Here is a 14,321-nt window from a genome sequence, read left to right as displayed (position 1 = left end):
TTGCCAAGCCGCTCCAGCAGGTCACCCATGTCTGGAGGAGGAGCTGCGTCAACGGCGCTGTTGGTCGACAACTCCGGAACACAACGCCGCAACACCACCACTACGAGGCTTCTCTAGCCCCACGAATTAGACCAGACCCTTGTCTCCCGACCTTCCCCGTGTTTTCTCGGAGAACGATCAATCCATCCAATTCTCTCCCACAAGCTCGCGCTTCTTAGCTACGCCCTTCCGTTTCCTTCCCCGATCTCGTCAGACACCGCACCCCTCCCACGCCAGCCCAACAAACTTTCCCGTCAAAATGTCACAAATTCACAGCTTGTCCGACGACCAGGTACGGCGATACCGCTAGACATTGAACTTGCGTATACTGCTGCCGGTTCATCCTCCTCCCAAACCCTCGATCCCAATCAACCCCGGCTCGCCCATCTTCCTCTTGCCGAACCAGAAAACCACCCATCTTAAGAGAGCTGGACACTAACCAGACATGTCTCCCCACCCAGGTCGGACAAGAGCTGCGTAAGATGACGGCCTTCATCAAGCAGGAAGCTGCGGAGAAGGCGCGCGAGATCGAGATCAAGGCGGACGAGGAGTTCGCCATCGAGAAGTCCAAGCTGGTGCGGCAGGAGACGGACGCCATCGACGCGGCGTACGAGAAGAAGTTCAAGCAGGCGGCCATGTCGCAGCAGACGACGCGGTCGACCGTCGCCAACAAGACACGCCTGCGCGTGCTGGGCGCGCGCCAGGCCCTGCTCGACGACATCTTCGCCGCCGCCGAGAAGCAGCTGGGCGACGCCACCAAGGATGCCGGCCGCTACCAGGAGATCCTCAAGGGGCTGGTGCTCGAGGGCTTCTACGCCATGGATGAGCCCCGGCTGCAGGTCCGCGCGCGCAAGGCTGACTACGAGGTCGTGCGCAAGGCGATCGACGACGCCGCTGCCGAGTACAAGGAGAAGACCGGCAAGGAGGTCGAGGCGACGATCGACGAGGAGAACGACGTACCAGAGGGGAGGTAAGGATCTTGGCTTGCCCGACCGACACCGTCGTCCACTGCAGGACGGAGTTGCTGACACAACTTGTCTCCTCTTAGCGCGGGCGGTGTGATCATCGTGGGGGGGAACGGCAAGATCGATCTCAACAACACATTCGAGGCTAGGCTGGACCTGCTTAAGGAGAGCGCTTTGCCAGCCATGCGCGAGGCTCTGTTTGGCAAGAACCCGAACCGCAAGTTCTTTGATTAAGGCTGGCCACTTGATCAATGGGGTCATCGGGGGTTGCCATTTGTATTCGACGGCGGTTAGCTCGGGGGATGACAGGGTTCCACGCATGACAGCCTGTTTTGAGAACGGATATTATACAAGATTCCGAACAGAGCCGATCCAAGTCAAGCGCTGACCGGGCCGGGGGGAGGGGGTATCTCTGGAGTCTGTATGATACAATATGGGTGGGGGGGAGATGATCATAAATGGGGCGAGCTGGATAACTTAGAGAAGACGTAAACCCAAAGCTGCTGGTCCTCTTGAGTGCTTGCCCTGCTATGCCCTAGGATGTCCTCGGCGGTGCCTTCTTCTCAAAGAACCTCCTCATGAATTGTTGTTGTTTGGGGCGCTGAATGTCGTCCTCTGTGGTATTGAGGCCGAAGATGTCCTCCTTTGGGGGCGGCCGTGTTCTTACGACGTGTTGCAACTTCCGCTCAAAGTCTCGCAGCTGAACTCGAACCTCCAGCCTGGACATGTAGGCAGCGCCCTGCTCATGTATGTTGGACCACATGTGCTTGATCCTCTGAGACAGCTCGTCGACTTCCCTGTTGAACTGTTTGATAACCTCCGGGCCAACATCCCCGACGGGTGGCGATCCGTCGCCGACTGCAACGCTCAGCATCTCGGAGAGTGCCAATAGCTCGAAATAATCGGTGTTAGTGCGGTCGACGACAAATTCGTCGGCCTGGTCGAGTCGATCTATTATAGACCGAATGCTGAATGTGGCATCTGGCGGAGAAAAGGCACGGCGTGGATCATCGAAAACGAAGACAAGTGCTAGCCTCCGCCGTAGCTCAACCAATCTGGAGTGAAGCAGGGGGATGGAGGAGACCGCATTCCAGCGGAGAGTGGCATCCTGAGTAAAGGAGTAAAGGGACTCGCTCACATCTCCACACTAGTGATGGGGGTCATATACGTGTCAGCTGGGTCCGAGAGACGGGTGAGGGGGGCTAGGTAACCCACAAAGTTGTCCCATGATCGCCACGGCACGGCCATTACAATCCGACGTAGCGCATCTTGATACTCCGCGGCGACTGCTTGATCCTCGCGTACGAGATTGTCGATACCGAGACGGAGGAGAATGGCCGTCGTCCGGGTTAGCGCGCCAATTCCCAAAGCATGCGCACTCGTCGACAAGACGCGCAGGACAGTCTCGAGACGAACACGATCATGTTCCGGATAAGGAGCACCTTCTTCCAAACTTCCACTCGGAGGAGGAGCAACGTCTGTCGAAAGGGCACGCTCCGAGGCCCCGAGGTTCTGGAACAGCTCCAAGACAGCCTTATCATCCAAGAGCCGTCTGATTTGGTCTGGACAGACGCCAAGTAACCGCACATATTCGTCCCGGAGCTTCCTGGACTTCTCACGGGGTGCCTCATCTAGCACCCATTGGAATATCTCATCGGGCAAGTTCTGCATCCGGCATTGGACGTTGTAAGGCAAACCGTCTTCAAAGACCTCAGACCTGTGCTCCTCCTGGCCAAGGAACGCCCAAACTCCGGTGGCCTTGGCCTTGGGAAACGTCCGCCGTATCTCCATCTCCGCGCTGTCATTAGTCGGTCCCTGCCGATCGAAGAAGTACCACTCCTTCCGGCCAACCGATGCCTCTGTCCGTTTCACAGCGCGTAGCAGCCTTCCGCGGTTACCCTCATCCTGGCTACCCTCGGGGTCAGACAACACGTCCAACATGGCATCGTGGAAACTGGCATGTGCCCCCTTGGCTGGCACCCCGCAGTGCGCCGTCGGAGACTCCTGGGCTAAGAGGGCTGCGGTGCGCTGCTCGCTTTCCTCAAGGGCATCGTCTGCCGCGGCATGCTTGACCAGCGCCTCCATGTCAAACTTATGCCTGGTGTTGATCGTCAACGGCGACGAGTGGAACTCTATTACCCTCCGCTTCGCATTGGGGGTTGCGTAAACGCTTCTCTCTTTTTCGGGCGCTTGAACCGGGCGACTACTGCGAGCCGGTCTCGCAAACAACTCAGGAAAGTCATCGTCGGAACTGAGATCATCGTCATCCTCATCGTCCGAGCCCCGGATCACCGTGTTCGGGTCTCGGACGGTCGCCGTCGGCGCAGGCGGGGATGAGGTGACAAGGGCGGGCGGTGGTGAGGGCGAAGGCGGGGGAGGGGTCGATGAAGCTTCAGTTCTGGATGCTATGGGCTGTGTGCTCTGCGGCGGCTTCGAGACGGGTTTGAAGAAACTGGTAATGTCTCCTTGCTTTGACATCTTGAACATTCATTGACATATCGAGTCATCGCCCTTGTTGTTAATGATTGCCTGCGGGCAGCTTGGTCTCTTGGCATCGACAGTAACGCGTGTTGGACCGCGTTTCGCTGGCGTTAAGTTATTGGATTAGTCACTGATGGTTACCTGGTACGGAGTACAGAATGCGCACTGTACCGTAACGTTAAGCTTCCCGGCCCGGGTCCTCGGAACGGGCATTCTGAGTGTCAAGGGAAATGGAAGCGGCTGCGGTCCGTTCCTTTGATGCTGCGTAACAAGGCATTCGCTCCGACACCAAGGCACGAAACCCAAAACGCAGAATTAACGATGGATGATCAGTGCATGGGTTAACCCACCACTTTGGCTGGGGCTGAGCTAGACATTCCGGTCGAATCCATCGGTCATGGCGAGGACAGGAGATTGCAGTTCTTCTGATCTCCAAGGATGCCATTGAGCTACATCCATGAACCTTGCCAACAAACGGTTTTCCATAACAACGCGGAGATCCGTCCACACAATATTGCGATCTAACGCTTCATTGCAAGCAGAGCACCACGAAACGTCAATACACTCTAATGTACGCCGTACTGGGTATGGAACCCGTACGCTCCGGTCTTCAGACAAGCCTGGCTCTCCCCATTCGTAGTACCCCGCCATCCTCGATCATCACCCTGAATCAGTGATCCGTACATGAAATTTTTGACTTCCACCGATTGCCCAGTTTTCTCGTCATCGAGCGGATCCAATGTGATAAGCGCTGACCATTTCTTACTGCATTGAGTTGAAACATGTTTGTTAGAGGCTTGGATGCATTGTAGAATTTCAGGCGTTGATTGGACGGCCTGCCAGAGAGGCAGCGGCGTAGTTTCCTCGAGAGTATTGAATGATTGGAAAGGAATGGCCCTGTGCCTCTTGACTGTCCGCGACCTGGACGACACGGCCGCTATGTTGATCCGCAGCAACGCAGGAAGCAGTACCTCTTCATTTCTCGGTCAAGCCACAAGTCGAGGCGAAGTGCTTTAGGCAGAAGGCGCGTCGGTGTTACCCCCTAGCGTACGAAGCAAAAGCATGCTCCTGCTGACCACGATGCTGACCGTCTCTGAATAACGTTAGTGTGTTGTACTTTTCTTTAAAAGGCCAGACAGGAACGAAAGCCCCTGCGCAGGGCTGGGCAGGGAAAACGGGGCAGAGACATTGAAATTGCCAGGACAACCGATTGCCTCCCGCCGACTTCGTACTTAACGTTAACTATAACTAGTGAATGCTCTCATCGTTGTCGCGCGCCGACTAGGAGGCGACCGCGGGAGTGAAGCAGGGCCGCAATCCCGCCATGTGGCGCATCGGTCACCGGGGTCAGCCAAAACCCGAGAGGAAAATGGTGCGGATTGCTGGGGGCTCCCCCCTCCACCCCCCAGAGGGGAGAATTACCGGTAGCCCCCTGACAAGATCGCCAACCTTTCCAATCTGGAGACTCCTGGCTTAGTGTGCCCCCGCCTTGGCCTCCACCGGATGACTAGGTAGCGCGGACATATAGAATACTGCGTGTGGTATAGGATTACGGATTACAAGTTCTGCCACGCCCTCCCCCTGAAAGATACGCAATTCAGATCTGTTCAGCATTCGAAATATTGTCTAAACTACTTGAAGCGTCTAGGCGTAGAATGGGTGGGTGGCCATCCTTTGGGCGTGTAAATCGAGGGTGGTTGTCCCAAGAAGCATGATCTTTCCGAGATGAGAACCGAGAAATACGAAGAAATCAGTCAGGCACTCAGTGCTTCGTAGGTCATAACAGTGTTACACTACCTGTGGTCCGTACCATTCTGGTTCGGAACATGATGCAAAGCGGCTGGGACCGAAATTTCCAAGAAGAAAGCCGAGAGCGACCAAGCAGAAGACCCACCTCAATACCACAAAGCCGTGAAATGAGGGTGCTGACCAATTCAGGGACACGGCGGGCATCGTTTCCCCGATAGTGCAGTCTGGCCTCTTTGGGTCAAGGGTATGGGAAAAAAAGGTTTCCCTAGAGCCTTCTAGCTTCATCAATCAAGTGTGCAGAATCTGTACATAGCATTCAGAGTTTCTGGATTTCCTTTTTTTGCCCTGTTCATGCGGGCGTTGGCAGGGAACTCCCGGACTCGCCTTTCGGGTTTCTTGTCCGTCGAGGCTTGCCACATTGCGAAACGGCCGACCCTTCCGGCCCTAGCAAGTACTGATTGCTCCGTAACAAACACCTGCAACGTTCAGCGCCGCCCGCGCATCAAAATCTCTCCTCTACACCAACTACGACTTTCTCATCCTCTCGACTCATCTCGTCCGCCGCCGTTTTGTCCCGCTCCCCTCTCGTATAATCCCTAATCACCGTTTCATTTGCGCCGCCTCTGCCCCGAGTCCGCTGAAGGCAATCGCGCTCTCGACGCACGACACGGTCTCCGACAGGCTTTCGGCGCCGAGCCCGCGCAATCTCGTCTCCGACTTCCAGCGACATTGGACCCCGGTTTCGTATACATTCGACTAAAGCGGCTTGGGAGAGCGATTGGGCCAACCCTGGCTATCCTGGCGAGCGTTTCGGGGTGATCGGGCCTTGCCCGCGAGCCCTCCTCCATCATGGCTTCTTTGGAGGGAGGAACGGGAGAACCTGCCGGGGCAGAAATCTCAATGCAGAGATCGAGATGGGCTACTCGGAGGTTGACGGTAAAGAGCAGCTCCATGAAGCGGCTCTCGTTAATGGGAAGGCGGCACAACAGGGGCGTGGCGAGCGAGAAGAAGAGGACATCTGGAGGGACCGACGTCTCGCGACAGGCCGACTCTGACGCGCCAAAGGATGAGAGTAGCGAGGAGGAGGTGCGCGGTAATGGCTCAGGATCGAGGCGACTCTTCTTCAACCTGCCCTTGCCGCCCGAGTTCCAGGACGAAGAAGGGCATCCAATACAGCAATTTCCGCGAAACAAAATTCGAACTGCAAAATACACGCCACTCTCGTTTATTCCAAAGAACCTTTTTTTCCAGTTTCAAAATGTCGCTAACATCTTTTTCCTCTTCCTTGTTATCTTGGTTGTAAGTTGCCTCTTACCCCTTTCCCACCCGAAGCTTGAAGAGTTGACTGACGGGTTTCCAAGATTTTCCCCATTTTTGGCGGCGTGAATCCGGGGCTCAATGCCGTGCCTCTGATTGTTATTATCTGCGTCACGGCGATTAAAGACGCCATTGAAGACTACCGAAGAACGATCCTGGATATCGAGCTCAACAATGCTCCCGTCCATCGGTTGTTAGGCAAAGAAAACCTCAACGTTAGGGAGGACAATGTGTCCGCCTGGAGGAAATTCAAGAAAGCCAACTCCCGCTTCTTCGGCGCGATATGGCACGCGATCGAGGCGTTGTGGAAGAAGGAGCCTCAGCCGCGCCGGAACTTTACGACCGCAGACCCTCGCATGTCAATCGAAAGCAGAGCCACGGCGTGGGAACCCGTCGCCTCGCCGCGCTCGCGCCATTCAGTTTCTTCGGCCCATGAAGAGATCCAGATGACGCCGGTGCCGTCGCCCCTCCCGCGCGACCCGAACATGCCCGGTATCTCGTCAACGGTGGAGAACGAGGCGGTTCTTCTGCAGAAACTCCAGGGCGATTTGATCAACCCGGAGTTGCCCGTATCCGGGCAGGCGAGGTTCCACAGGGATGCATGGAAGAATCTAGTCGTTGGCGACTTTGTTCGCATCTACAATGATGACGAGCTTCCAGCAGATATCATCATCCTGGCCACCTCGGATCCAGACGGCGCGTGTTACGTGGAGACCAAGAACCTGGACGGCGAGACCAATCTCAAGGTTCGGTCAGCCCTGCGGTGTGGCCGGACCCTGAAGCATGCACGCGACTGCGAGCGGGCCCAGTTCACCATTGAGAGCGAGCCTCCGCAGCCGAATCTTTACAAGTACAATGGCGCCATCAAGTGGCGGCAAAGAGTTCCCTGGGATCCCAAAGCCGAACCGAGGGAGATGTCGGAGCCCATCACCATCGACAATCTGCTTTTGCGAGGTTGCCACCTTCGAAACACAGAGTGGGCGCTCGGCGTGGTCGTCTTCACCGGTCACGATACGAAGATCATGATGAATGCCGGCATCACGCCAAGCAAGCGGGCCCGCATCGCGAGGGAGCTGAATTTCAACGTCATCTGCAACTTTGGCATCCTTCTCATCATGTGTCTCATGTCGGCCATCGCGAACGGCATCGCGTGGGGCAAGACGGACGCGTCGCTGACCTGGTTCGAGTACGGGTCTCTTGGGGGAACTCCAGGTCTGACCGGCTTCATCACGTTCTGGGCCGCCGTCATCGTCTTCCAAAACTTGGTTCCAATCTCGCTATACATCTCGCTCGAAATTGTGAGGACCCTGCAAGCCTTCTTTATCTACAGCGACCTCGGGATGTACTACGACAAGATTGACCAGCCCTGCATCCCCAAATCCTGGAACATATCCGACGATGTTGGCCAGATCGAATACATCTTTTCAGATAAGACGGGAACTCTCACGCAGAACGTCATGGAGTTTAAGAAGGCAACCATCAACGGCCAGCCGTACGGCGAAGCGTATACCGAGGCCCAAGCCGGCTTGAACAAGAGATTAGGCGTCGACGTTGAGCAGGAAGCGAAGGTCATCCGAGCGGAGATTGCCGAGGCCAAGGTCAGAGCTTTGCGCGGGCTTCGGGAACTCCACGACAACCCGTACCTCCACGATGAGGACCTGACTTTTATCGCTCCCGATTTCGTGGAGGACCTCGCCGGCAGAAACGGCCCCGAGCAGCAGCAAGCAAACGAGCACTTCATGTTGGCCTTGGCCCTTTGCCACACCGTCATTGCAGAGAAGCAGCCGGGCGACCCGCCAAAGATGATCTTCAAAGCCCAGTCCCCAGACGAGGCGGCACTGGTAGCTACGGCGCGCGATATGGGTTTCACAGTGTTGGGCACGAGTAACGGCGGCATCAATGTGAATGTCATGGGCGAGGACAGGCACTACCCCGTCCTGAATACCATCGAGTTCAATTCAAGCAGGAAGAGGATGAGTGCGATCGTCAGGATGCCGGATGGCAGGATCTTGCTCTTTTGCAAAGGCGCCGATAGCGTCATTTATTCCCGCCTCAAGAAGGGCGAGCAGGCTGAACTCCGCCAAGAAACGGCCAAGCATCTCGAGTTGTTCGCTGTCGAGGGTCTTCGAACTCTCTGCATCGCCGAGAGGGAACTGTCTGAGGAGGAGTATCTCGAATTTAGGAGGGAGCACGAAGTGGCCGCCACGGCTCTTGAGAATCGCGAGGAGAAGCTCGAAGAAGTCGCCGATAAGATCGAGAGAGACCTGATGTTGCTGGGAGGGACTGCTATCGAGGACCGTCTCCAGGACGGCGTCCCGGACACGATCGGGCTTTTGGGTGACGCTGGGATCAAGCTCTGGGTTCTCACCGGAGACAAGGTCGAAACAGCCATCAACATCGGCTTCTCCTGCAACCTGCTCAACAACGACCTGGACCTCCTTCGCATACAGGTCAATGAAGACGAGACCGGCCTGGGGAGCGAAGAGGAGTACATCGCGATCGCCGAGGAGCAACTCAACAGTGGCCTGGCAAAGTTCAATATGACGGGCAGCGACGAGGAACTGAAGAGGGCCATGAAGGACCACGAGCCCCCGGCGGCCACCCACGCGCTTGTGATCGACGGTTTCACGCTTCGGTGGGTGCTCAGCGACAGCTTGAAGCAGAAGTTCCTGCTGCTGTGCAAACAGTGCAAGTCTGTTCTCTGCTGCCGCGTCAGCCCTGCGCAAAAGGCGGCCGTCGTCTCCATGGTGAAGAACGGGCTCGATGTCATGACGCTCTCTATTGGAGACGGTGCGAACGACGTGGCCATGATTCAAGAAGCCGACGTCGGCGTCGGCATCGCCGGTCTGGAAGGGCGGCAGGCTGTCATGTCGGCCGACTTCGCCATCGGCCAGTTCCGCTTCTTGCAGAGACTGGTACTGGTTCACGGCAGATGGTCCTACCGGCGCCTGGCAGAGTCGATCAGCAACTTCTTCTACAAGAACATGATATGGACCTGGTCCATCTTCTGGTTCCAGTGCTTCACCGATTTTGATATCTCGTACATCTTCGAGTACACCTACATCCTCATGTTCAACCTCTTCTTCACATCGGTCCCGGTTATCCTTATGGGCGTCTTGGATCAGGATGTGAGCGACACGGTGTCTTTGGCGGTGCCCCAGCTCTACCGGCGCGGTATTGAACGGAAGGAGTGGACTCAAACCAAGTTTTGGTAAGCATCTTCGCAGCCCTTTTTTTTTTTTTTTTTTTCACTCGACGATTCACTCTTGTTGGTCACCCAAGGTTGCTAATACGGCATTTGCAGGACATACATGATTGACGGCGTCTACCAGTCGATCATAAGCTTCTTCATTCCGTTCATCTTTGTTAGTCTTACGACCACCGCGTCCTCAAATGGGCTCGACGTCGCGGAACGTACGCGGCTGGGCGCCTACATTGCCCATCCGGCCGTGTTTACCATCAACGGTTATATCCTGATCAACACGTACCGATGGGACTGGCTCATGATCCTTGTTATTATCATCAGCGATGTCTTCATCTTTTTCTGGACGGGGGTGTATACGTCATTCACGGGCTCCGCCCTTTTCTACCAGGCAGCGCCGCAGGTCTACGGGGAGTTTACTTTCTGGATGTGCTTGATCGTCACTCCCGCTCTTTGCCTTCTTCCTCGCATCGTGGCCAAGACCATTCAGAAGCAGCGGTTCCCCTACGACGTGGACATCATCCGGGAACAGGCCAAGCGGGGCGACTTCGCGGATACCAATGCTGCTGGGGCTTCCGCCGTGGGAGTCATGGAGGGCGTAGGGGGCGGGTCCAACAAGTCCTCGACTTCGTCGGGCAAGATATCGGGCCGCAGCAAGAAAGCGAAGCACGCCCAATATGCAAGCGTCGATGAGGACAGGCGGCCGATCTATCCGCCCTCTGTCGCGACCCATAACACGCGGACGCAGAACGGCAGCGACGGGACAACGTACATCATGAGCCGGGCCTCGGCGGAGCTACAGCTGCAGCGGCAGCAGACACAGCGGGATGATGAGATTGGAGAGGCGCCGGAGCCCGCAGCCACCCGGCCGTCAGTAGACCGCTACAGGCCGTCGTACGACCGGGTACGGCGGTCTATCGACCGAGTCCGGCCGAGTTTTGAGGCTAGCAATGACTTTACGTCAGCAGCGCGCCTCAGCATGATCGAGTCGACGCATTCAGCCCAGGAGCTGCCGGGTCAACGGCGGTTTAACCTGACGACGGTGCGGAAGCGGGGGCTTTCTGCCTTCTCCAAGAAGAGTGCGGACCCGCCGGATGAATAGACGAGGAGAGAGGATCAAACTGTATGTGGCCTGAAGTAGAACTTCCTATCATGGTGTCAATTTTTTTTCCCCAGCTGCCCTTTAGGGTCCTAATCTCTTCATCATCAATAACCCTTTATTGTTTTTTTTTTTTTTTTTTTGTTTGATATTCAGAAGACACCGCTTTGGATGTGTATGCATGGAGAAAGTTGCATGAAATCCCGAGTCCGACATCTGCGGCGAGAGTGGAAGGGGAGGGAAAAAAAACGTGGCAATGTCGTCTTTCGGTGTTGATGACTGATAAAAGAGGGAGGAAGGGGAGGCAGGTGAAACTGGTCTCTGCGGCGGCTGCTGCTATCGGTGCGTTTCCTTTCTGTTCTTTATTGCTACTTTTTTGTTTCCAGGGAAGACGGCGTTTTGGGTGGGTGCATTTTGACGCTGCGAAAGAAGGGTTTCTTTCTCTTTTCCCATCTTCTCAAATCGATTTGGGCTGTACAACACAAGAGTGCAAGAGTCCCATTGCATATATGAGAGCATGTACGGACTGGATTATACCTGCCTGCCTGCCTGCCTGCCTGTTGGAAGTCAAAGCGGACCTGTAACCTTCTGGGGGGACTGCCTAAGTTCCATCCATCAGCGGCGTGTATCGCCTCGCCAGGATGTTCAAATGGTCAAACTTACCGCTCTCATTTCACACTCTAGTTAGTCCGTCACTGCTCGAGGAACTGGAAGTCTGGGGCGCCGAGCCTCTGCTACGGCTCCAGCGGCTGTAATTCGTTTGTGTGTACCAATGTAGGTACTTCGTAGTATGCATTACCGATCCGTTGGCGTGGAGCCGTGTTAGTGTAATCCGTAATCCGTACTCCGTACTGCGGACCCTTGCGGCAAGCCGCCAAGTTTCCCCTGCCAAGTCCCGGAGCCAAGAACGGGGAGCCCCACCAAAAACTGCGAAAGTGGCGTGAGGTCGGCCAGCATCTTGCGATGCGCGCTGGCCGGTTCTTCCTTCCCTCCAGCATCCAACGCCCGTCTTCTCTCACCTGTGTCGGGTCTCCAGGCAGCCAATCCGGTAGCCAATCCGGTAGCGCTGCTTAGCATCTTCGTCTTGGTGCGTTGAAGCTGTTCCCCAAAGCTCGCGGGCGAACGACAATGGCGATCGACGCGGTGGGGAGACTGCTCGAGCAGCTCCGCGTCGCGGCACGCGACTTGAGGTGAGTTAGGTCGGGGGGGCTCTGAGACACACACACACATACACACACACACACACACATATATATATATATATGTATCTTTTTGGTCCGCGGACAGAGTGGTTGATGGGGTTCCCCAGTCTGGATGACGTTTCCGGAGCTGCATGGCCGTTCTTCTGGACGAGCTTAGGCGCTCTGACGCTCCTGTATCTCGTCCTGCGCGAAAACGATCAACCTATCCGATACACGGTGCCGTCGCCCAAGCAACCAGAAAAGGTCGAGATCCTGGACGAGCCAGCAATCAAGGTGTGTTACTAGTCCCGGGTGGTGGCGGAATCGCGTGTTGGCTCGCTGGACTAACCCTGCGGGTTTCAGGTCTCGGGCTCGACGGCAATCCAGTGCTATGCCCCCGCGACCGGGCAGTTCCTCGGCTTCGTGAACCCGTCGACTACAAACGCCATTGACCGAGCCGTTGAGCAGGCACAAGCCGCCCAGAAGAAGTGGGCCACCACCTCGTTCCGTGAACGCCGCGCCGTCCTCCGCTCAATGCTCCAGCATGTTCTCGACAACCAGGACGAGATCTGCCGCGTCGCCTGTCTCGACAGCGGGAAGACCATGGTTGACGCGCAGCTGGGCGAGGTCTTGGTGACGGTCGAGAAGCTCCAGTGGACCATCAAGCACGGCGAGAAAGCCCTGCGCCCTTCCCGGCGGCCGACCAACCTGCTGATGGCTTACAAGCGCAACACGGTTCGCTACGAGCCCCTGGGTGTCGTGGCAGCTCTCGTCAGCTGGAACTACCCCTTCCACAACCTCATCGGCCCCATCATCAGCGCCCTGTTCTCCGGGAACGGCATCTTGGTCAAGGTCTCGGAGCAGACTGCCTGGAGCTCCTCCTACTTCGCCAATATCGCCAGGGGTGCCCTCGTCGCCCACGGCCACGACCCAGCCCTGGTCCAAACCGTCGTCTGCTGGCCGCAGACGGCGAACCACATCACGTCTCACCCGGGCATCAGCCACATCACCTTCATTGGCTCTCGTCCCGTCTGCCACAAGGTCGCCGCCTCCGCCGCGAAAGCGCTCATCCCCGTCGTCGCCGAACTCGGCGGCAAAGACGCTTCGATCGTCCTCGACAGCGTCAGCAACCGCGACCTCCCACGCGTCACGGAGACGCTGCTGCGCGGTTCGTTCCAGGCCTCGGGGCAAAATTGCATCGGGATCGAGCGCATCATCGCCACTCCGGCCATCTACGATCGCCTTGTCTCCATCATGGAGCCCCGCGTGCGCGCCCTCCGCCCGGGGCCCGACGCTGACGTGGGCGCCATGATCTCCGACAGCTCCTTCGACCGCCTCGAGGGCCTCATTGCGGACGCGGTCAGCAATGGCGCGCGCCTGCTCGCCGGCGGGAAACGCTTCGTCCACCCCGACCACCCCAAGGGCCACTACTTCTCCCCGACCCTCCTCGTCGACGTCACCCCGGACATGGCCATCGCTAACGAGGAGTGCTTCGCACCCATCATGGTCCTCATGCGCGCGCCGGCGCCGACCGCAGAGGCGATCCTCTCCGTCGCCAACGCGCCGCACTTTGGGCTGGGCAGCTCCGTGTTCGGGGCCGAGTCGGACCCCCGCATCCCCCAGATCGTCAGCGGCATCAAGGCCGGCATGATCGCCGTCAACGACTTTGGCGCCACCTACGCCGTCCAGCTGCCCTTTGGCGGCGTCTCCGGGTCCGGCTACGGCCGGTTCGCGGGCGAGGAAGGGCTCAGGGGATTGTGCAACGTCAAGGCGGTGTGCGAGGATCGCATGGGGTGGCTGGGTGTCCGCACGTCGATCCCTCCCCCCATGCGGTACCCCGTCAAGGATCAGGAGAGGAGCTGGCGGTTCGCGAGGGGAGTCGTGGAGGTCGGGTATGGGTTGGGCATTGCGAGGAAGGTTGGAGGCGTCTTGGGGATCGTGAAGAACAGTTAGAGGGCGGGCACCTAAAGGAAGAAGGCGTTGGCGAGCTTTGTTTATTCCAAGAGCACAAGAGTTTCAAGAAAATATTGAATAAAAAAGGGGGGGGGGGGGTGGTGTTCTCGACGGCACCTTGATCGGGCCCCTCCCTCTCTCCCTACCCTATTTTGGGCGGCTCTATGTCGCCACCTAAAATCTAGTAGTAATTCATAATTTATCAACACGCTTCTGAAACGAACCATATCAAGCGGGCACTTAAGGGCAGTCTCTCCGCTTCCCCTCTCTGACGGTCTTTTCTTTTTTTATATATCAACATATCACACGTTGCGACATGCATCGGTTGGAGAGAG

The 14,321-nt window shown here is 56.9% G+C and overlaps 4 protein-coding genes across 4 annotated transcripts; 3 read left to right on the top strand and 1 right to left on the bottom strand.

The window, feature by feature from the left end:
- Positions 1-521: 521 nt before the first annotated feature.
- Positions 522-1,238, top strand: P884DRAFT_191652 (ATPase, V1/A1 complex, subunit E; the record flags this gene model as incomplete). Its single annotated transcript, XM_069437600.1, has 2 exons — positions 522-1,009; positions 1,088-1,238. The coding sequence occupies 2 exons, from the start codon at positions 522-524 to the stop codon at positions 1,236-1,238; spliced, it is 639 nt and encodes a 212-aa protein (XP_069301036.1).
- Positions 1,239-1,425: 187 nt separating this feature from the next.
- Positions 1,426-3,614, bottom strand: P884DRAFT_216444 (uncharacterized protein). Its single transcript, XM_069439310.1, has 2 exons — positions 2,220-3,614; positions 1,426-2,151 (listed from the first exon to the last, which is right to left on the bottom strand). Exons 1-2 carry the CDS (start codon positions 3,489-3,491, stop codon positions 1,540-1,542), a joined length of 1,884 nt encoding a protein of 627 aa, XP_069301035.1. The 5' UTR covers positions 3,492-3,614; the 3' UTR covers positions 1,426-1,539.
- A 2,469-nt stretch (positions 3,615-6,083) lies between these two features.
- On the top strand, positions 6,084-10,855 carry P884DRAFT_192001 (uncharacterized protein; the record flags this gene model as incomplete). Its single annotated transcript, XM_069437636.1, has 3 exons — positions 6,084-6,533; positions 6,596-9,762; positions 9,856-10,855. 3 exons carry the CDS (start codon positions 6,084-6,086, stop codon positions 10,853-10,855), a joined length of 4,617 nt encoding a protein of 1,538 aa, XP_069301034.1.
- A 1,125-nt stretch (positions 10,856-11,980) lies between these two features.
- On the top strand, positions 11,981-13,986 carry P884DRAFT_192037 (Aldehyde/histidinol dehydrogenase; the record flags this gene model as incomplete). Its single annotated transcript, XM_069437638.1, has 3 exons — positions 11,981-12,042; positions 12,162-12,327; positions 12,397-13,986. 3 exons carry the CDS (start codon positions 11,981-11,983, stop codon positions 13,984-13,986), a joined length of 1,818 nt encoding a protein of 605 aa, XP_069301033.1.
- Between the last annotated feature and the right edge of the window lie 335 nt (positions 13,987-14,321).

This window comes from Thermothelomyces heterothallicus (genome assembly GCF_042370625.1).
Source record: "Thermothelomyces heterothallicus CBS 202.75 unplaced genomic scaffold P884_scaffold_2, whole genome shotgun sequence".
Lineage (NCBI taxonomy): Eukaryota > Fungi > Ascomycota > Sordariomycetes > Sordariales > Chaetomiaceae > Thermothelomyces > Thermothelomyces heterothallicus.
This window is presented reverse-complemented; position numbering and strand designations above follow the sequence as displayed.

Bases quoted from the DNA above. Each gene is read 5' to 3' on its own strand.
- P884DRAFT_216444 (XM_069439310.1), bottom strand. From the start codon at position 3,491: ATGTTCAAGATGTCAAAGCAAGGAGACATTACCAGTTTCTTCAAACCC. The intron at 2,152-2,219 runs GTGGGTTACCTA...CCCCATCACTAG, and splicing joins GGCGATCATGGGACAACTTT to TGTGGAGATGTGAGCGAGTC.